At 35.6% G+C, this 22,922-nt stretch overlaps 2 protein-coding genes across 5 annotated transcripts; both read right to left on the bottom strand.

Annotated features, from left to right (window-relative positions):
- Positions 1–4,842: 4,842 nt before the first annotated feature.
- On the bottom strand, positions 4,843–10,065 carry LOC119633334 (synaptojanin-1). 4 transcript variants are annotated; one of them, XM_038026835.1, is made up of 5 exons: positions 9,777–10,065; positions 8,172–8,887; positions 7,338–8,113; positions 6,621–7,280; positions 4,843–6,556 (listed from the first exon to the last, which is right to left on the bottom strand). In XM_038026835.1, the coding sequence occupies exons 2-5, from the start codon at positions 8,842–8,844 to the stop codon at positions 5,027–5,029; spliced, it is 3,639 nt and encodes a 1,212-aa protein (XP_037882763.1). In that variant the 5' UTR covers positions 8,845–8,887; positions 9,777–10,065; the 3' UTR covers positions 4,843–5,026. The 4 variants fall into 4 exon arrangements, with proteins under 4 accessions (XP_037882763.1, XP_037882765.1, XP_037882764.1 ...); XM_038026837.1 differs by having other exon boundaries at positions 8,172–8,906; XM_038026836.1 differs by having other exon boundaries at positions 9,736–10,065.
- Positions 10,066–13,366: 3,301 nt separating this feature from the next.
- On the bottom strand, positions 13,367–22,006 carry LOC119632894 (tetratricopeptide repeat protein 25). Its single transcript, XM_038026049.1, has 2 exons — positions 21,458–22,006; positions 13,367–14,011 (listed from the first exon to the last, which is right to left on the bottom strand). The coding sequence occupies exons 1-2, from the start codon at positions 22,004–22,006 to the stop codon at positions 13,367–13,369; spliced, it is 1,194 nt and encodes a 397-aa protein (XP_037881977.1).
- Between the last annotated feature and the right edge of the window lie 916 nt (positions 22,007–22,922).

Below are 22,922 nucleotides of genomic sequence, written 5' to 3' on the forward strand. Positions count from 1 at the left end.
TATTCAAGAAGGTACCTGCTTCTCAAATTATCAGCTTAGCTTGCCATAAACTAAGTGCGTGCCCCGGCTGTGGGGTATCTCTTCCTCGCCCGGTAGGTGAACGGGGGCTATCACCAGTGAGCGATTTCCCTTGGAGAAAACCCAGCTGGCCAGTTCGGCCGCTTCCTTATATGAAGGGACAGTTGTTGGGCCACACTAGGGTCCACTAGGGTCCTTTCAGTTCCAGATGCTGAGCGTTTAGGTAGATTGCCGGGGCTATCGGTTGAGAAGTCGCCTAGTCTATCACACTTGGCATCGATCTGGGGGTTTACCATTTCAGAGGCTGCTCGAGACGCCATTACGCGCCCTTGAATGTCATGCCACCTTTCATCAGAGCTTAGAGACGGTGGCGGATGCCTCAACTTAGCCTCCTCTTCGTGCCGCAGCCTTCCTTGCTCTCTTCGTCTTGACTTTCAAGACTTTCTAAGAGGTTCCCGTAGGAGATTTAGCCCCCTCCTCCCTCCACACACACTTTCTAAACGTAGCTTCCATTTCAAACATTGAATCTCTAGTTTACATCAGTTCTAATGGCTCTATTAACAATGCAGTTGAGGGGACAAACCATTAAAGTGGGAGCACTCTTCTAATGATTGTTACGTTTTCGTTGAGGTTTGTGAAAATATTGATAGTGAAAAGGCATGTCTGACGTCGGATCTTTGAGTGCATCAAAAGTTTTAATTTAAATTATTTAAAATAGCGAAAAAACAAAGGCAATGGTAAGGCCAAACTCCTTTTCAACAGCCCACAAGATGCAAATAATTTTCTGAAGGTCAACGATTTTAGTGCATGAAATTTAGAGGCTCGTAGCTTCAACGAAGAATTTGGAAAATATTCGTAAGATTCCAATTAGTGTTACTATTTTATTTAAATCGGTGATCATAACGACAGTAAGAAATATATTCCGGCAACCAGTTTCAGAATTGGTTTTAAAGAAAATATTATCCATATTAACTTACGGCGATTCTGAACGGAAAAAAGATATCTCCTGGTGCCGAATGTGACGGGATTAAATATGATATAATCAAAGTTCAGACAGATTCAAATCTCTCTCCTTTGGTGAATGCCACAACTAAACATTGGACTGAAAACATTACTCCAAATGAATGGCGTCATCTAAAAATTGACATTCCAATTCCAAAGGTCGGGAAGAATCTTGACGAGCTGGTTAATTGCAGACCCATCTCACTCAAAACAACGAGAACTCGCGTTGCGGATGTCAAAATTTTGCCAATGTTGTACACCGCAGCAAAATAGAATCTGATAATTGGACACGACAAAAGTCTGGAAAAGCGCTCCAATTACTTAGATGGTAATTTTAAATATTTGGCGCTAGCGACAAAAACAAGCGAAATGACTAGAAAGTTCTCGGAAATGATGGAAGCAATACTAAAGGCAAGAATATCAACATAGAGGGTAAAACTTTTCTATGGAATTCAGAGCATCGTCACTAAGAATGCATCGAAGGCGGGAATAAGGTTGATGACTGCTACTTTCTAAATAATAATGTAGGCTATCAACTTGAAGATGAGGTCGAAAAAGACTTCAGACCATTCGACCAAAATTTTGAGAATTTTTGCACAGAGAAATATTGAAGGAATTTAAATGAAAAATGTCTTTTGAATTTTCAATTTATTTAATTATATATATATATATATATATATGTATAACATGTAATTATTAATTGTTAATATTAGTTATCATTATTTTTATATTATATATATATTATAATTAATAATATTATTATAGTTTTAAATTAGACAAGTTAAACAATGGCGTGATAACTTGAAGTATCTATTAGTATTAAGTTATTATTCTTTATTTATCAAATAATGCAGTGACCTAAGCGAGGATGTGAGTAGATACCTCAGGTAAATTAAAAAATGACTAATGTATATTTCCAGAAAGCCGATGGTCACAAAGCTTATGTGTAGAGAAAGTAATCACAAAATTCCTTACTCGTAGCTCATCAAATATATGAACAAACTTTCAGAGAAAACGTAGAAATTGCATAGGATTTTAGTTATTACTACTATGTCAATATTATATTATTACTATTATTATTATATACATAGAGTTTTACAAATATTATTATAAAGTAAGTTAAACAATGGCGGCGATTAAGCGGCATCACGGTACCTTAATGGTGGTGCGGAAAACTGTTATACCACAAGATGCAATCATCAAATGAATTACAACGTAAGCGTAAAGAAGGCTTGTGATGTCGTTGCCAACGGGAAGCGGGAAGTTTTCTAGCCACGACATAATAGTGACAAACTACCATTAATTTCTTTCAGGATGGTTTACAGGAATATTTGGAAAAGATCGAATAGCAACTAATCTCAAATAAATCATTTTCAGACGAATGAGATGTTGAGGCGAACGTTACCAGTTCCAGTTCTTAGACTAGCGGTAACAACAGTGAATAATTGTGTAGATAATATTGAAAAAAAGAATAAATTAATTTTTATATAAAATTCGATCTTTTTTATAGCTGAAGCTTCGAAAAATTTAAGTACGGCAGTATCGTTGTTAGTTCTGTGCTGTACTGGAGCTTCCTTCAAGACAAGCTCTGGCCGAGACATTGTTCGGAAAAGTCAACAAAATTTATTTATTCTACTATTAAGAGAAATACCAAAAATGACGCATAATGAGGCAGGGGATCTCTTCCAGAAAAATACTTCAACGCAATTGGAGAATCTAAACAAATGGTGGAAGGTATCATTATGAACAAGCCTAAATTTTCTACTACCATAGTGTCACTCATTTTCATTGCAGATAACTGCCATTCAGAAATATTCCATATCATCAACGCCAATTGATGTTCTGACACGAGTGCAATTCCAAACCGATCTACCATTTTTAGATAGATGCTATTAAGGTCCTAATTACATTTTTCAATGAAAACATACATTTAAAAAAAAAAATGACGTTTGAAGATGCGAAGTTCTAAATAAAATTCTAGTGAAAGCTGTAGTACGAAATGTTAGGATTAATGGTTAAGATTCCACTTTTTCGTATTTTCCCTTAAATTCTCTCAAATATGAGGTCATAGACGAACTTAGTACCACAAAACGCAATCACTTCATGTAACATCCAGTTTTAAATATTTTTTTATGCTCCTTCTTTTTGGATATATTTATCGCATCTTTGATTTGAGGTTTGACTTTTTCAATTCAGAGGAAAGTCTTGTAAGGCAGAAGTTTACCGAGTGTGAAAGTGTGCTCTAATGGTATTATGCAGTCCATTCATGAAAATTTTTTTCTCTCCTAAAAGATATTTTCTCTCTCTCGCATTTCAGAATCTAATTGACCGACAAAGCTACGAGTAATTGTTTCTTGATCTACTGCCTCATAGGCAGGTACAAAATTTTACACATATATATACATTTAAGTGTACATTTAAATATCCATATATACGTATGGTCGTAGATATTTATACATATATAAACATATATACGTACATACATATTATATATATATAAAATGGCTCCAGTTGATGGAGAAATTGTCTCAGTCAAAAATTCTCCCAAAGATGCCTTCCGTCTAATTCGAAATGACATCATGCAAGACAAGAAAGACAGCTCTTAAGATTTTGTATTAAAAAGTCATAACTTTACTGGATATATAGATCTTATCATTTATAGATCTGATTCGTTCCTATTTTATGTACCAAAAAAAAAAATTTTATATATATGTGTATATGTGGATCTTTTTTAATTTTTGCATTCATACTTTTGTACCTTATGACCTAAGCGAGTTCGAGATATATTTACCAAATTTTCAGGACGTTGTTTTGGTGCTATATTCTTTGTTTCCTTATGTATAGAGCCTTTTTCGACATGGCTAATGATGTCTGCACAGATTCTTATTTCGTTAAAATTCTATTTATAAAGCAGAAGAACTCTCCTAATTTAGTTTTTGAAATTGACGGGATTTGGGCAAATCGTCCATGATTTCAACATGTTTAACATTAAATGTAGATCGATAGTGTTTTACGATTACGTTCTTGCATAAACGACCGTAATAGTTTTCATAATTTTCTACTATGTCTGCGAGAGAGAAACAACAAAGGGGGTGACGCCGAGGCCTAGGGCTAAAAATCGACGCGGGTAATCTGTGTTAAATACGATGCAGTTGTATAAATCCAGCAAAAAAATTATTTTTTCGTCCATCGCAGCAAATTGACAATCTGGCAAAGCAGATTGCAATTCGTTTTTCAAGCTACGCAATTGAATAGCTTAGTGTCGTACTAAGAATGCCAAGGGCAGCCATTTCATTAGTGAGCGCTTGCTACGTTCCCTAATTTTATTGCAAATTTAATATTTTTTGTTCTGAATGGAGATGATTTCTGTTAAAAGCAACAGCGATCAGCGAAGAGTAGGTTTCACGACACGAAGACGCTTTTAATTATACATGTTAAGATTTATTGAATAAATAAATCATATCTTTTTTACTAAAAATGTATGCATGCACGCTACGTCTTAATTTAAGTCTATGATAAGTCCGATCAACCTCTAGACCTCTATAGATAACGACATGAACTTACCTTAGTCACTTACTTCTAGTCACTAAACACCCCCGTTCTATCATTTCTGTTATCATAGCACTTCAAAATTATACTTACTATTTTATTATAGTCGTCGACCCGTCGAATATTGAAACTCATTTTCTTTATTCGGTAATAACCAGCTGTTCAGCTCAAATGAAACGCGAATAGTTTAAGGAGAAATCGAAGGAAATCCTATTGCAACCCATGCTTATGTTTATCTGTCCGCCAGAAATGTCGATTCATTTTTCGAATTAATGTTGCTTTTGTTAGATATTTTATATTATAGATTGAATAACTTAACTAAATTTCGGTTTTTTACACTCTCAACATAACATGAAACTAAATTTTAGGGCGATATCAATATTAACGTTTGGCCTAACGCCACGGATTTTCTCAAAAATACTTAATAAACAGCTTTATATTCATAGGAATGCTTGCTTTAATTGTTATTTGGTCTACTTGGCAAAAGTGTTACATTACCGCTTCTGTCCGGGATTGGCGGCGGTGGACGTCGCGCTGGTAAAGGAGGGGGCGGGCCTGCGGGAATGTTAGTTGGTAAGTCATGTATGCGAGAAGCTGGGTTTTCAACAGCATTCAAATCAATTGGGGGAGGAAAAATTGGAGGAGGATGTTGTGGGACGGGATCATCGTATTTAATTTCTTCGTAAATGTTGCCTTGGTTATATAAAGTGTCGTTTTCACTATCAACGGAAGATTTTTTGAAATGTTTTAACGGGGTCGATGCTGGAATTCCATTCTTGCTTTGGTTTTGATGGGAAGGTGATGATGGTAAAGATGATCCCACTGAAATCGAATTTGAATCTTTGTTTGACGATGAGTTTGGAATGAAAACTTGATCAGGCGTATCTTGGATTTTCAAAGGTAATTCGGTCGACGGCTGAACTTGCTGTTGCATCTGCGATGGTATAGGTGATCTTTTTGGTTTAGGCTGGAATGAATCTGGTAAAATGCTTATCACGCCAGCGTTAGGCAAATGTCGCGGCGAGTTCTTTGGTGACATTGGCAGAGGCGGACGTGCAGGTGCGCGTGGCTGTTTTGGGCGCTGCGGTATTTCCGGTGTCAAATTTAGTAATGCGGCATGTTCTTGAGGGTTAGCACATAACGCGATTGTGTTTGTTGTGCATAATTCGATCTCCTTGTTAACGTATTCGTGCCAATTAGGTGATTTTAATTGAAATTTTAAGTCTAGACCGCATACGTTCGTACACTTCATTGAAACCGCATTTAAGGCAGACTCTCCATCACGAAATGTCACCCACATGGTGTCTTCAACGTAACGCACAAGTGTTACTTCACCCATTTTAGAAAGCTCTTGTATGAGCCCAGACATAACTTTTTCATCATATATTGTTAGACTGCCGTCACATGCCGGTGTACCCTGAAGATGAACTACAATAGTTGAATCTGGTGGGCCTAAGTCCTTAATTACTTGCTCGAAGACATTTCTTCGGAGCTTTTGATCGATTTCGACGACATTTGCGTCGATAATAGCAATTACTGGTCGATGATCACTTTGTTTTAATTCGGATCGTCCATAGTGTACTAATTTACCCGGATTCCATTCCGTAGATACAAAATCGGATTCAGCTAAGGCTTTACGCCGCCGCCACAATACGCGGTCCGTCCAAGCCGGTGCTCTTTGCTTTTCTGACGTATCATATTCGTCGCTAAATAAGTCGTATTTGTAAGTAGGATCGAATGATATTTCACCCTCCAGGAAATCGTTGAAGACATTGCCTGCTTCCTGCTCTTTACGCAACTGGTCATTTTCGAGAACAGAGGCTAAATCCCCTTGACTAATTGCATCCTTTAGCGATTCTTTATCCATGTCGATTCGGTAATTGAAGTCGCCGCACCAAAATACCCAATCATGTGACTTAAGTGTGCGACCCATTGGAAAAGCAAGCTTCCGAGTAATCTCGGAATAATCGGCATTTCTCTCTGCTATCTATTTTATACGTACAAAAACCCATTAATATATTATATCAGAATAAAACCACATGGAAACCCACCTGCGATTGACCAGCAGCAAAATGAGCACAGACAAAACACATTGAAGTGCCATGAAAAACGAAGCGTATTGCACAAGCCCCTTTATTTCCCGTTGCACCCCCAAGTCCAGTTTTAACGCAGTCGATTGCCACATCACGAATAAAGGGAGCGTGTTCGGGGCGAATATAAATATATAAACATACACCCACCAGCTGCTGGTAAGTTAATAATACATAATCAATATCTCTAGAAATCGTTTTTTGCAGTTCCTCTGCCCATAATTTAGCATTGTCGGTACTGGCTGCAACTATATTCGACGCATTGAGATCAACTATTTCTTGAAATCCTATAGCGTAAATGTCTACGGGATTATCAGAATCCTCTGAAGTAGAATTTACATTCACTAGAGTCTTTGACCGTGCCAATGCATGACAGTCCAGTAGCCAGTCCGATAGTGAGTCTTTAAAGGCAACACTGCGAAAATGCTTTCCACCGTTTACATTATATGTACCGATCGCAATTCGAACTATTCGCTCTTTAACATATTCACAATATCGTTTGCACATTTCTCGCAATACTGTGATCGGCGCTTGGAGCATATTGGATGGTAATAATATGCGAGCTCTATCAGCAAGCTCAGAGTTAAGAGTAGAACCTACTAATAAAATGTCAATGGCTTCCTACGATTAAAAAATACATATAATGTATTATATATTCTAATAATTATAAGCTTTTACCTGTTTAGAGTTATCTAATAAATTGTTTTGTATAGTTCGAGCAGCTGACCGGGCGCCATCCATTAATTTTGAACTACCTTGTATGGCACCAGTGCCTGCATAGATTTTGCTAACTTCATTACCGTTATTTACCCACATTTGGCGAAATATTTCTTCGAATCGCGATATGTTTTGCTTTTTTTCTGCTAAACCCAGAATTTCGATTTGAGCAGCCAAAATGTCTAAGCCTAAGAAAGTTTGCACGCAATTTGTTCGGTCCAAACAATCCAGACAATTTGTACGAACTGCACCAAACTGTTGACGCAAGATCTGTCCATTAGAAGCATAAAAAATTCCGTAATTAACGCCGCAAGCCACGATTCGTTCTTTGAGCTTAGACAGAGCAGCAAAGTTGCTACCGCGGCACTCTTGATGATAATCAAAAACTATGTGAACCACATCGCCTTTGTGGGCCGACATACCATGGTGCCGTTGAAATTCGTTGCTTAACATTGCCTCGCCTTCTTTACTTCCAATCATTGAGGTGCCTAACAGGTTTATTATTGCATTGTAACCATAGCGATGCTTCATCATAGACATGTGACGATCAAATGCGGCAGCTGACGCTTCAAAACCACGGGAGAGTTTTACTTTGTGCGAGCCAACTTGAACACCTGGTTGTTCCCAAAATAAAGGAACAGACCCACGTACCTGGACGAAGCTGGTAACATCGTTGTCAACGTAAATAGCTTGCTCCGTCTCAACGAAATTTGCAACATGGCCATCATCGTTAGTGCCTAGGGGAAGATTTCCTTGAAAAAATAATTGTTTTCATAATCGACAATGAGAACTTACCTCTTACATTGAATCGCGTACCCGCTCGTTCGCAACTTAAGCGAGAAATTAAAACAGCTCGCGCTTGCTTAGCTCCGATATAAACAGTGCGAATTTCAACTGATCCACACATCGCCTTTAAGAGCCAGGCCTGACAGTCGATTCCAAACCGCAGCATATGAATATGCATCATTCTGTTCCAGAAGAATCGATTGTCAGTTTCGGATGTTTGAAAACGCCTTTGAGCGCAGAGGGTAATGTCAAATTTGTTTACGCTCATTGAAGACGGGTTGACATGGGCAAAATAAAACGTTCCAGAATTTAACAGCTTGCGTACCTCGGAAATCTTGTCTTCATTAATCACAGTGCTTTGCAAAGACACAAATTGTGTCTGTGTTATACGAAATATTTCCACGTCACAGCTTTTGCCTACAGATATGCAGCCATTAACTAAAACTAGGAACAACACTGTGCTTTCACCTGCATTCAATTGCAGGACGCCTAAGCAACCATACGCATCACATAACTTAGTATAATTTTTTCGTATAATGTCGGTTTCTTGCTGAGACAATAAAGCTACCGCATGAGATTCGAAAAGTACACTCTCACTTTTATTTCGATGTTCCAACAGGACACTGTATGGAGAGGGCGGAAGCGATTTTTCTAAAACTCGTATTACTTTTGAAATCGCCATTTCAAAGACCACTGGAAGTTTGCTTTAGCTATTAGTTTGGTATCTGCGAAAAAAAAATTGTACTTGACTTCTCATTATAAATGTTATAAAATCGGATGAATCTTAAAATCGTGAATTAAAAGTGACTTTTCATTTTCATCTTTCCTTTTTTTTTGCAAACTAGATTTTGACGATAGAGAACGGGAACATGCTTCTTGCAGCATAACATATTGTGCATAGTTTCCATCGAAAAGCTTATATTATAGTTCTTAAAATTTGGCATATGTCAAAAAAGCAGTAAAATGAAACTCAAATTTTTCTAAAGGAATGTAAGTATCAAGCAAGTCTCCTTAATATACGAATAACTTAACCATGTTTGGCATGTTTATTATAAAATAAAAAAAGAAAAATTAAGATTCGACTTACTACACATATATGTTATGACGTTAAAATTTTATACACAAACAAGTTATAATTTGTTTATATATTTGTTTACACACACCCCTTGTATTTGAATGTTTGCAATAGGTAATGAGACTAATGAAGATAAATAAATCGCTTTAAAATGCCATGTAACGAAAATTGCTTTGTAGCTTCTCCACTATCGACCACTATCGGTCGTCTGCAGCGAATAACATTCATGAATCATCAGGACGAAGTGCATTTATGAAGTAATATCTATTATAATTATTTGTAGAATCTTCGTATTTGAATATTAAAAACCAAATTAGAAACTTGAAGGAATGTGAGAATTGAAAATGTTATTACTAATGCTGTGCTATGCGAGAGATTATTGAAGTATGCTTACAATATTAACAGTAGCTACTACACTAAATAAAGAGAAATCCAAAAGTCTGGAACCAAAAGCAAGCATGCAACGGATGTAAACAGATACACACACACTTTTCTTACGTAAAGAAATAACTTTGTTGAATAACAGAGAGTTAAATTACCGAACTTAAGGAATGTCAGGTATTCGAGAGAGTTTATTGCGAGCAAATTTTTTTATAAATAATACATTATGGAAACTTTTTAATTAATATTTGCTTCAATTAGTTCCTTTCCCCTTCACATTTTGTTTTCAATTTGAAATAAAATATGCTCTTTTTTTTTATATATATATGCATTCGTGATGTAAAAATCGATACATCGATATGGCTGCTTCAAGTAAAAACACTTTATAACGACGGCAATTTAATATCCGCCCCAAATTTTCTCAGAAACGATACGTTTATCACTTTAATCATTATAAAAAATGTCACCTGTTTATTTACGTTTCTTTCACCATTGTAAACAAAGTATCTTGTGATATCTTGCGATACTTTTCACTATTTAACTTACAACTTCGTTGTATGGATTTTTGCGAATGTAATCTTTCGCGGTGTTGCCCAACTTATATTTCATTGAAGTCCCACAAAAAAAAAAAAATACGTTTCATTAGCATATTCAACAAATGGAACAGTCAGTTCGTAGTAAGAGCTAAATTCTTCAGGACGTGTTTCAATTAGCGCAAATTATATAAAATAGTGCGAGTTCTGAAAGCAACTCAATGTTTAACATTTGCAATACTAAACTGCTTTAATATTCACAGGATTTTGGGGACAAATGTAACTAAAGTAATACACTTATATTTTTGAATGTTACTATAGGATGTTAGATGAGAACAAAAGTTAAAAAAAGTTTATAAATAGAATAGAATAGGAAATTAAGATCCATTTTTTTGATATTTGTTAAAGGGACTAATAAATGATACCTTTTCCCTAAGTGATTGTTCCGATTGTATGAAAAACACAGTCCAGCTCTTCACAACCTGTTTCGATTGTAATGACTGATCGCAAACGGGTTATTTTAAAAGCGTCGAACGTAGTTTGGTATCTTCATTTGTTAATACCATTCATTATATATGTGTTTGGAACCTAACGACTTGATACGAAAACTTTCCGTTATTACATCTACATTTATTTTGACTTTCTGTATTAAGCGCAAACACAACTAAGGCCAATGCACAACGCATAACGCAAAATCAGTGCACCATACACATGTGTGCGTTGCTGAAGCAAAATCGACAAAAACGAGCATTAATTTCACAACGAGCATTATTAATTCCACAAAAAATTCCATTAGAATTGAGAACTAATTTAGTGTTTGTTTGGAAAAATACTACACTGTGTAAATAAGTAAATAAATTTCAACATAATTACATCGTACGTTATATGGAAAATTAAAAGAAAATTAAATATACTGTCATATAATTGAATTAAGGAGGGTTTGGAAAAAATTAGGTAAACTGTAAATTCATAACTAATTACTTTAGCTTTTATAACATTTTGCTTCGCTTAGCGTTTGTTTATGTAAAATTTACGTAAACAACAGTAATGTAATGAAAACATCAATTTTCTTTTACAATAAAGCAAAAATACAGTATAGCAGTCAGAAGCAAAATATAGTATTCATTTATGATGAAAAAACCAAGTATGATATATATTTCTATTGCAATTTATTAAACTAGTTTAACTTTCACTTTATTTATATTTTTTCTCCTTGTGCTTGGTTTTCACAACATATAAAACCATAAGATTTTGTTTTTTTTTTTATAGGCAAGTCCGTGTGTGTGTTGTGTTTTGTTTGTCGCCCGCACAAATTTTAAACGTTTAATTCTAAATTCTAAACGTTTGCGAAAATCTCTGATTAACGCGCAACCCAAGTTGCATGTTCAACAATGTTCAATGCATACGATCGACTTCATCGTACACCACGCACAACGCATAACGCAAGCATTTCATTCAGAAAGTAATTCGTGCATTGCATTTTTTTATTTTTTGCTGCTTACGTTTGTTTACTGTAAGCAGCAACATTTGGTACTTATGAAATTTTGATTCTCTTTATGTTTTATTTGTCCTTTGTTTTGATAATAAAAATATTCGTTTTATTCAAATTCTTAATCTTGAAAAGTAGAGCTGTCAAGAAATAGTCATTTCTTACATGTTTTTATATTTGCTAAACCGTTTTTATATCGCTAAACGCTCAATGCTTGGAGAATCACTTTTTCTTTTTGATTAATGAATGAATCCCAGCGTAGTTTAAGAAGAAAATGCATGTTCCTCCATCTATAGCACAAAATTGTGAGTTTGAATAGATTGTAAATTAAATGCTTAGAGCCGATAGCCTGTGTTGCTAGTGCTCAATGTCTTTTTTTAGTCCAAGAATTTACTTTATTAGTCTAAAATTATAATAACAATAATAATAATAATAAATTAAATGCATATTAAAAAAAAAAGAACAGAAAAAATTAATTCATGAATTTCGGAGCAATAAATAGGAACAATCGATAAAAAACAAAGAGCAAATATTCGATTAGCAATGCAATCCCCTAAAAGGCACAATATTCATAAAAGGATTAACATTACATCCCATTATGATCATTTTTTACTTACCTTTTATAAATGCTTGGAAATGTATGTGAAAACATAAATATTATATTTTATTATTATTATTTATTTTGCTAAAAAATTATGTTGCTAACGTTTTCATATCGTTTATGATTAAGGAAGAGCAATTAACTATTATTATTAACTAGTGCGATCCTGACACTAGATGAGAGAAATTAAAGTTTTATAATCGAGAAAAGCTAAGCATTAAATTAACATAAAAATATTTAATTTTTAACTTTAAACAGCTGATCACGTAACCAAATTGTTTTCAAATTTAATTTTAACACACTTATACAAGCTGATTTCATAATCACACAAAGTCAATTTTTTTTCGTTCGTACTACTACGAGCTGAAGTACGATGTTTGATTGTAAAAACAGGCAAAAGATTTATTCACTGGCGGAGGGCATTCGTACCATATATTCCCTATATTTTAATTCTAATTTATAAATTTTGCTCTTTATTTGGACTATAAATTGAAATCATAATCGAACCCTCAGTTCGATTTAAGCGACTTTTCAACCTCCTTAAGAACAACTAAAGCTTTCAATTAAAATCTCAAGGATTTCAAAGTAGAGCGGGGAAACTTATTAAAACTGACCTGAGCTTGTGATAAGAACGAGCTTAAGATCTTACCGGAGAAAGTCAAATCAGCGGAAAAAGTAAAAAAGAAGATCTTTACCGTAATTATGAATTTAGTTATAAAACTGTATATTTTGTTTCTTTCACGTAAAGTGTAAAACTAGCAATTCTGTCTTCAAAAGTACCTTTCAGTAGAAATTCTTCTAGGAAAGAGAATAAAGCAGTGTACTTGAATACGGAAGAGCGCGTTTATAGTCATGAGACAGACGATTAATAGTAAAAGTGATTAAAGAAAGTTTTGTGATATACATGTACATGACGCGATATTTCAAAACAACTAACGAACAACTAACGATGAATGTTACATAATCCAAAAAAAAAAAAAAAAAAAAAAAACATAGTAGTACACAGTTTTGTAAGCTCCGAACTTCGGTACTCTGCACAGTGCACGGTAAATAATCTAAAAAAGATAAATTTATGCGGAACTGTGTATATGCCCGTCATTTTTACATCAAATTGAATTTCTGTAATTAGAACCATTTGGGCATAGAATCTGGTGGAAAAACTTTGTGATTTTGCAAAGCAACGCAAGGTCTCTGTTGGCGCCAAAACTCTTGACGTTTATTCAAAAAATTAACTGCTTCTCTGGCGTAATTTGAAATATTTTCTGTGTTTGTGTCTGCCCGCTTTAAGTTTGGGTGTTTTAGTAGCTTTTCCAAATATTCTTTATCAATGCTTAATTTATCTAACAGTTTTCGGGCATTTCTCCGCTCCAGTTCTTCCTTTGTAAGTTTCACTTTACGTTGGAGCAAATTATTTGAAGACGTCTGTGGTTTCCTCTGCTTTAATGACTTTACTTTTACTCCACATCTCCCTTGATTATTATTCATACTAATAGTATTTTCTATTGCTTCCCTCGTTTTTTGCACGCCTAAGCGAAAAGAACTCAGTTCTGGACGAACTCTAAGGCCCCTATGAAAGTACATCAGGCTTTGTTCAAATTGCCCCAAATAGTAAAGAGATTCAGCTTTTTGGTATATGGCCCGTATATTGTTTTTATCTTCTTTTAACGCAGTCTCAGCATCTTGTAGGGCTTTGTATGCTTCGCCCAATAAAAGATAACATTTGCTACGTGACACAAGCGCGTTCACGTCAGTACTGTTGAATTCCAACGCCTGCACGGAAAATACAAATAAGTGATATACGTTATAAGCCACAAAGTACGCAAAATATGTTACATTTAACTTTATATTAAATGTGTTAGATCTCTACTCATTATTATAAATAAAAAATTATATATGATATTATAAATGCAAAGAATGTAAATAATAATGATATTTTTATTATGGGAACTAGAGATATTGTCAAACTACGTTTATTGTAAAATAATTCAAATTCACGATTAACTAAATATAAGGAACTAATGAAAGTAAGCAAAAAAGAATTGACGACTGCACAACTTAATAAATTGATTCGACAATTTCTACTTAACAACTCTGCGACTTCGCAACTCGGCTCGACGACCGACTTGCACGTCATGGCCGACTGTTGTTTCTTTCTTTTTCTTTGCACCTTAATGGAAGTTATATTCAATCGGTAAACGTGCTTCGGGTACCTCTTTTGCCTCGTAAGATCAATTGGATTCAGTGTTGATAATCCTAGCCCTGGTTGGTTTGGCGTGTCAATTCTTTTACAACTGCGATCGTATGCATAGCATCTCCCATCCTAACGTTTGTCTTTCCTGATAACCAATTCCGGTGTAGAATGAAAAGCATAAAAAGATAAACTATTCCGTTCACTTTAAAACTCTTAGAAATTGGTGTTCTTAAGTTGCTTAACTGTAATTGTTCAACCGCGTTATTTTGCGGATCTAGTTTCCCATGAAGCACCTTTTTATTGCTGTTTATCACTAAGTTGGTTGTTGATTTATTTAGCTTTCTAATTTTATTACAATTGTCACGGTCTCTTGCGATTAATGCTCTCCGTCTGTCTCAATGGAATGTACTTTCGCTTTCTTTAATAGTAATTGTTATAATAACGAGTGGAGTACCAACCCAAGAATGGTCTGTTCTCATCGAGATCATTGTACATAGGCGCCAACGACCGCAAATTGAAAATCAATTTCAATTTCGATAATTATAGTTGCTAGTTCCTCAAAAGCTACGATATTCAAGGTTCGATTCAAACGGTACTGCCTCCCATTTTATCATGGAAGGACATGAGTACTGCGGATACTGTATTTACGTAAGTTGTTTTTCAAAATTTCAATTCAACGTCAGAGTCATAAGGTTCATCTTAATTGAGGAATTATTACTGTCATTTTAAAAGCTAGGTTATTGTTTAAGACTAATAGGCAATAAGAAAAATAGTAGGCAGGGTCCTAGCGTATTTAAAATAAAAACATACTGTAGTGGTTATTTTGATTATTGTTATTATTATAGTTAATTTAGCCAGAGAAATAAATTCTACGACAAAAGTCTTAAAGCACTGGCAGCCCCGACAACTGAGCAGAAGTTGTGCGTACTGTGGAATTAAATGAGCGGAAGGATCAACCAAGTGGTAACATTCATCACATAATTTGTAAGTAACACAAAGCTACAAAACTGGTAGTAGGGGCGAGATTGTAGTAATCTCGGGATGTACGGTGAAAGAAATATATTGAGTCGAAATTGTCCTTTAATAATTCGACCATAAGCAAAGCAGACATTTCTTGCCGTTTTACAAGAGACGATAAACTAATCACGTTTAACTTATTTTCCGACCCGAATCCGATCCTAAACAATGTACGCCCTGACCTGATTTACAACCAGGTCATTATAGCACTTACAAATTGATGATCAGTTAATAACCGAATACTCCAAAAGCGGAGTATGATCCCATGATAATAAATAAGCCTTTAGACACAAATGGACCCTTGAACTCTTTTGACCATCTCTTCATAAACCCGACAGGACATTTAGTCTTGTTCACAAGAGCACCAATGTGCAGGTTGAACATAAGTTTAGAATCAAATATAAGTCGAAAATCCCTAGAACTTCAAATATAGTCGACTATATATTTATTGGTATGTTAGTATGTAGGAAAGAACAAAATACTTCCGATAATGCGTACATCAGTACATCAAGTACATCTTATCTTAATTGTTTTTACATAAGTTATTTCCAAGCAGTCTATTAGATGTAAGTAGCAAAGTTGGGTAATAATCATTGCCTAGTGATCACTTCGGTCGAAATTGCTCTATTGCTGGATCTAGACGGTATTATTCGAGGTGAGTCAGTTAGATGAAGAGCATTGTGATATTATGTCACAGATATTCTAATGCATGAATGACTAAGGAATGTACATAAATTTGAAAAAATGCGCTTTCCCGCGCTTCTCCGTGGCAACGCACTACAAAGGGTGCATTATGACGAACCAGGTAGACTGTGGATCAAAAAGCTGATACGCAGTTATGTATATTAGTCGTCACTGGACGAGGGTATTACAAAAATTGTAAGGTTCGCTAAAGCGGAACCGATATACTTTCCCAATTGTGGAAGGTTTTGGAGTAACATCCTTATAGATTACGCGGCGCTCTGTGAAGAAAAATCGTTTTTGATAGTTGTGGATTCGTTCTTCAAATGGTGAGAAGTAGCGTTGCTGCCGATTACGGCCGCTTTAGCCACAGCCACAAAACTCCGCTGTTTTTTCTTTACATGGAAAATGTCAGATATCGTGTTATCGTTTTTTAGTCATGTTTGCACAGCGCCCTATCATCCGCAATCGAACGGACAAACGGAACTAGGTGCACTCAAAATGGAGTTACTGAAATTGTAGGGCGTACAGTGCCACTTTCCATCCAGGACGAAACTCCAGCCGAAGTTAAGTAAAATACGGACCCTGTTACATTCGGTGCACTCTCTATATACGCGAAATGCAGTTTCAGTCGAGCATTTTTAAGTTATCGAGGCCTAAGGGTTTCAGAATAAACAAGTTAATTTAGTTACGTATTGTTGAGACAATTAGGCCTTGCATACCCGGGACGATGATCGCCTAGCTTGGAAATGTCATGTTCGATTTATCTTCCTGATAAGAACCCAACGGAGGAAGTTGAACAAAACTCTCTTCAAGACGTAGCGGTTTAGACTATATTGGAAACTAAAGCAGTGCGCTCCAGGAATTCTCCGAAATGCCTGAAAGTCAACTGCAGAGCAAGTCAGAAGTATCCGTCATACATACACCGATACCATCAGATGTAGATACACACATTCTATTGTTTGCTTGTGATCACAAGCAAATTTAAAATCGATTTCTCGTGTTTGATCAGTATCTATAACAGGTTAAGAATAAAACGAGTTTGTAGCAGTAGAAACCGATATGTATACCCTATATATATATATATACACATTTATATCCTGACCATTTGACCATTTTCAAATATTTTATTTTTCGGTGTTTTCCGTGACCTTGACACTAGTACCAATAAAGGTGGACGTGCGGCTTACATCACCCTCTTGTGCCTGTTCTTAGGTCTTTTATTTCTCCCAGTTTTTCTGCGGCCTTTTTAGGACAATATCCGAACCGTTAGTTTCTCAATCTAATCTAAACGACCTCTTTCTCTCTCGACCTCTTTTATAAAGTACGACGTTGCATATTAACTTTGAAGTGAAAACGCGTTTTGTTCGGCTACTCATCACCATGATCCATAGGTCTACGATATTTGATTTTGAACTAGCATGCCGTGGAAGCTACAGCCCATCGCTGTAATCTACCTGCTGTTGTTGTTAGCAGACGGACTGAAAATACTTATGTTCAGTTGGAATTGTAAAGGTTTTCCCTTCAAAATCTGGTGGAAGCATTATATGATTCGTTTTTTCTATTTGACTATATTTAACTTGGTTTCGGCCGAGTGTATTTAAAGCTAATGCTGTAGGCCTTTCTGAAACACGAGGATACACCTGCGATAAAACAGCTCCCAATTCAAAAGAAGAAGGATCAGTCGGAAGAACAACCGGCAGTTCTTCTTGGAAATGAACTGGCTCATTAGTATTAACGGTATATAAATTTAAGTCTTCAAATGTTCTTTGTTGAGCGGCATCCAATTTGAGTTTAATGTTTTTTCTATGCAAAATTTGGTCCAAGTTTGTGGTAGTAATTTACTTTCCCTAGAAATGTTTCTAATTGGTTCAAATCCTTTGGCCGCTTTAAATCACTTACGCTTTTTACCACAGATTCATCAGGAGGGTTTGCGTATAAGAAAACAGGGAGAGACCCAATTACTGAATTGAGTGGGACATAATATACCTAGACTTGCTAAACGATAGATTTACTACTTAAATTTCAAAGATACGGATCTGGCCCTAAAAAATTTAAACTTAGCGCCGTCTTTTATCTGAATGTATACTTTAAAGGTTGGAATCGACCTTGGATTTGAATCGAAAATTTCATTATACAATAAAAGCTCCTTATTCGTGCTTCCTTTATTCGCGGTTTCACTATTTGCGGATTAAAAAAATGCGACCCAATTCCCATATTCGCGGCTATAAATTTCTTTATTCGCGGATTTTTTGTGACTGGTTCCGGGGTTGTTTTGTTTCTGAAGTTGAAATTTATTTAAAAAGAAGGAATTTAGACTTTAAAGCACTTCTAGTTTAGGACAATGCACCAGGTCATCCTTGCGAACTTGAAACTATGCATCCAAACATAAAAGTGACATTCTTACCTCCCAACACGACGGCTTTGCTTCAATCTACGAGCCAAGGAATAATCCAGCCCATTAAGCTCTATTACATTAGACGAACCTTCAAAATCATATTGGATAATATGGAATGTAAACATAAAAGAATCATTGGAAGGACTGAAGCCACACACATGCTGGAAAAAACTGTGGCCTGGTCTGACTGCGGAAAATGACGAAGAATTTGTGCAAGTTCAAACTTTGACTGCAAACATAGCCGAAATCCCGAATGGAATAGGACGAGATGGATTCGAATAAATAGAATCAAGCGACATTCAGGAATTGCTTGAATCGCAAGATGAAGATTTGACTGAGACCGACTTGGAGGAAATGTTAAATTCACCGCTCTTTGAAGAAGAGGCTTCAACAAGCACTGGAAACGTGACATTTAATTTAAAAAGTCTTAGTGAAGCTTTAAGAATGGCAAGTGAGCTTGGCGATTTCTTTATGAAAATTGATCCGTCTATGGAACGAAGTCTTATTTTTGAGAGGCAAATTGCTAATGCGACTGCTGCGCATCAGTCTGAATTGAAGGAGCTTTTAAAAGCTGCCAAGCAAGAGAAACTTACAAAATTCTTCAAACCATTGCCTAAGCCTTAAGATAATTGATCAAAATGTTCAAAAACTTCAATTAAATTGATTTTTTTTTATTTTGTCACCTAGGAATTCCCTATCCCCTATAATCGCATATAAATTACCATTTCGTATTCACGGTTTCTGTATTCGCGGCATTTTTATGGAACGTATACCCCGCGAATAAGGAGCTTTTAATGTATTCTGTTCTATTTTGAGTCCGCTTTGAGAAGTTCATTACGAGCTGCTACAATGTGTTCTCTTCACAAATAATGCTGTAACAATTTTGAGGTTAATTAAGCAAATAGTTCTGTGCACGTTTGGGCCAGAGAAAACCACATCTGCTTTTCCGCAAGCAGATTTAACCCGTATGCAATAAAATGTTGCTGTAATTGTTGCAAACATAAATCCCAATTTTGATTTTCTTAGGGGAAAAGTCGCTGTTCTGCTGCTTTTATAGAATCCCCGTGTCTTTCGAGTATGAGTTGCATGCAAGCCTGTTCTTGTTCTAGGATCTCCCTACATACTTTTTACTGTTGCTAATTTCATCACTATAGAAACATCTTGATGTAATAAAATGGATATTGAAAAAAGTACTAATGGCTTTTGATTTCGGCAGTGTTGCGAATACGTACAATATGTCGGGCATATTTTTGGGCAATTATGGCTTTTAGATAACACCACGTAAGAAACGTTACGCAATCAATCGATTACATCGTGTTTTCCAAATTTGATATGCAAAGTTACTTCGTTTCTGTCAACTCTTTCGCCCATTGTTCTTAGGGCGAACGTGTGGCGGAATCCGCAGCAACAAAACCATTTACATTTGAAAATGATTCAATCAAAATCGCCGTTTTGGTGCAAATTAATAGCATGGTTTTTAATTAATGTACAACTGAACTGTGGTAGCGCCGAGTTCAGAAGCCCACTTTAATACAGTAAACCATATCCAGCAACATTACTCAGTAAAAGTGGTTTGCCTTGCTTAATAAGCCTTTCAAGTGTAATTTTAAGTTGACACGATTCCCCTCCCGAAGGTTTATTATTAGGATTCAAATATATTATATTCTAGACAGGAGCTATCTGTTGACATGAGGCGTTGGCTATTAGAAGTCGTGTGTTTGTGGGATTTTTTTATTGCGAACAAAAGATTTTTCGAAAGCAATTTGAAAATCAGGGGATGTAGAGTTTGTATTTAAAGCTTTAGTTTACGAGATTTATAGCGAATAATGATTTGATGTGCATCCATAAATTGGAGTGCGCTATGGTAATATAATAATAATTGTATCGATACAAGACCGTTTTCTAAGGAAGGAGGAGAAAGTTGAACGAAAATATTCTTTATATTCGAAAAACGTTCTTTCGTTCATACAAACTGAAAAGTCATATATACCCTTGATCAGCATCAATTTTTGAATCGACTTAGGCATATCCGTCTGTCTGTCTGTGTAATGTCTTCGATACACTTCTACTTCTCCTTCGCAAAAATTAAATAAATGGTTTGAAATTCATCAGGAATATTGAAAGCTTTTGCGCAAAACAGCAAAGTGAATCAACAGTGCAACATAAATTGCTTACATGTCTCTTTCCAAAATTTAAACAAATAAACTCATACTCAGCAGTAGCTTTTCCGTTCACCACCTTTATCCTAGAGAAGGCTGCCAAAAAAAAGAAAAAAAGTAAATTTTCAGGCTTTATAATATTAAGTGGGCGTGGCTGATTAGTTTTCATTTTAATACAGGCTTTTATTATTTTCATTTTTATACAGGCCCTACAGTATTTCTTTCGACTATAAAAGTGAAAAACTGTCCTCCCTGCGAACGCTATGACGCCTTATCTACAGAAACTTTTCCTGTTTTGAACTAATAAAACTATGAAATTTAATTATCATTATTAATTCGATATGATAAATGCTTTGTTTGCTTTTCTCAAACTTCGTTACCAATAGCGACCAAATGGAAAAAAACTTATTTCTTACGTTTATAAGAAAATTGTCCAACGTTTTTATTGCATTTTTTCTTCCGTTCAGTTGTTTGTTCGAACAATTTTGTGTTCCTTTATAAAGTCTCTAAAGGCTTATGGAACTTTGCTGAATGCTAATTATTGAATATTTAAGTACCATGCGTAACTGTGATTCATAGCAACATTGCTTGTTGAATGCCAAAAACTAAGCATCAAACTTAGCAATCATAAATGGTAAACTTAACATCATCATCAAACTCTAGAGCGTTAATTAGCATTGCATAGCCCATAGCGGCTGTATTTTACAATTTACAAAGTTGAACTCACTCACCCATACTCATTCATTGAATATTGCACTTAAATTGCTAACCTTGGAAAAGAAATGAATAGCATTCTCTGGATTGGCATTTTTTATTTCTTTCAAACCGAGGGCTATAATGGAGTTAACGTCCGCTTCCTCGGGAATGAGTAGAGCCTCGTTGCGATCCTGTCGCTGCTTTATCTGTAAACTTTGCTTGATATCGTAGGTCCCAGCGCTAACTGCAGCCGCACGATCCTTGTCCGTGTAAAAATCTACAAAATTTTCTTTCGGCTTTCGCTTTTTTTGAAGTTGCTCGTCATTCTTCTTTCGGGCCGCCTTCAGTTCCGTTTCAATGCGAACTCCGCGGTTGACATTGGAAGCCGCAGCTTTATCTACGTCATTTAGAATTTCCCCATGCTTTGTCAACTTTTTTCTTTTTTCACCATTAAAACCTGGCGTCACCTTTCGCATCGAAGAGCTATCTCGCTTGTCATTTCCTTTGTCCGCGGACCAGTGTCCGGGTGATTCATCATCTGCTTGAGCTCCAGTACGTATAAAGCTTTGCAGAAGTTGTTGCTCCTTATCTCCTGTTAGAAAATTGCTAAAACTTTTGCTCATTTTTATAAAACTTTCACAAAAAATTACTGGCTTTTCAAAAGTTGCTAAGATACCTAACAACAACGTAAAATATCTAATTCAATTTTTATGTAGTGCACAGGGCGCTTAATATTTGCACGAAACAGCGATCAAGGTATCCCCTTAGGACAATCACTTCTGTTTATGTTACGTTATACCATTTTCAGAATTCCTCCATTCGGTTTTCCCATGAGACTATAGCAAAGGAAAACTTAAATCGAAGGAAATAGCAACGATTGGAGATGACGATTCAATCACAGAGTAATAGATTAATATAGATACCTAAAAGAGAATAGATAAATTAAAAGGAGTAGCTTTCTCCTTTCCGAAACAATTTTGCGCAAATTCGCCTTCGTTGGGTCTTAAGGGACGCAAAAGGGTCTCTTGTTAAAGAAGGGAAGCAAAGACCAACAAAAAGTCAAACAATTAATTAAATTTTATTCTTTATATCGTTCAAAAAAAAAAAAATAAAATAATAATAATAACGAAATTCCCATACTTCGAAGCACTGAATGAGCGCCGCATTCGTACAGACGCTGGAGGCGTTGAACACAAGAAATGTTCGTTGTAATATCATCCGTCGAAGAAACGTAAAAGTTTTACGGTTGGGTTTTTAAGCTTCCGAAAGCAAAGTTCTTCTGTGCTTATGTTGTACAGGACGCCTATGCCCTTATTCAATTCGATCTGCTTGAATGAGTTTCCAATGTTTATCGCTGTACATGTAAATATGAGAAAAGTCCTTATATAGTGTATGCCAGATAAGCACACAACATTTTTTCAAGCGCATTGTCTTCATAATAGTTGCTTTCACTTTAAGAAATGTTACATAAATTTTGCGAGAATGTATCGTTGAAAAATGTACTTCATGCTCGAATATAAAAGAAGCATAGGAAGAAGG

This window comes from Glossina fuscipes, unplaced genomic scaffold (genome assembly GCF_014805625.2).
Source record: "Glossina fuscipes isolate IAEA_lab_2018 unplaced genomic scaffold, Yale_Gfus_2 2, whole genome shotgun sequence".
Taxonomy (NCBI): domain Eukaryota; kingdom Metazoa; phylum Arthropoda; class Insecta; order Diptera; family Glossinidae; genus Glossina; species Glossina fuscipes.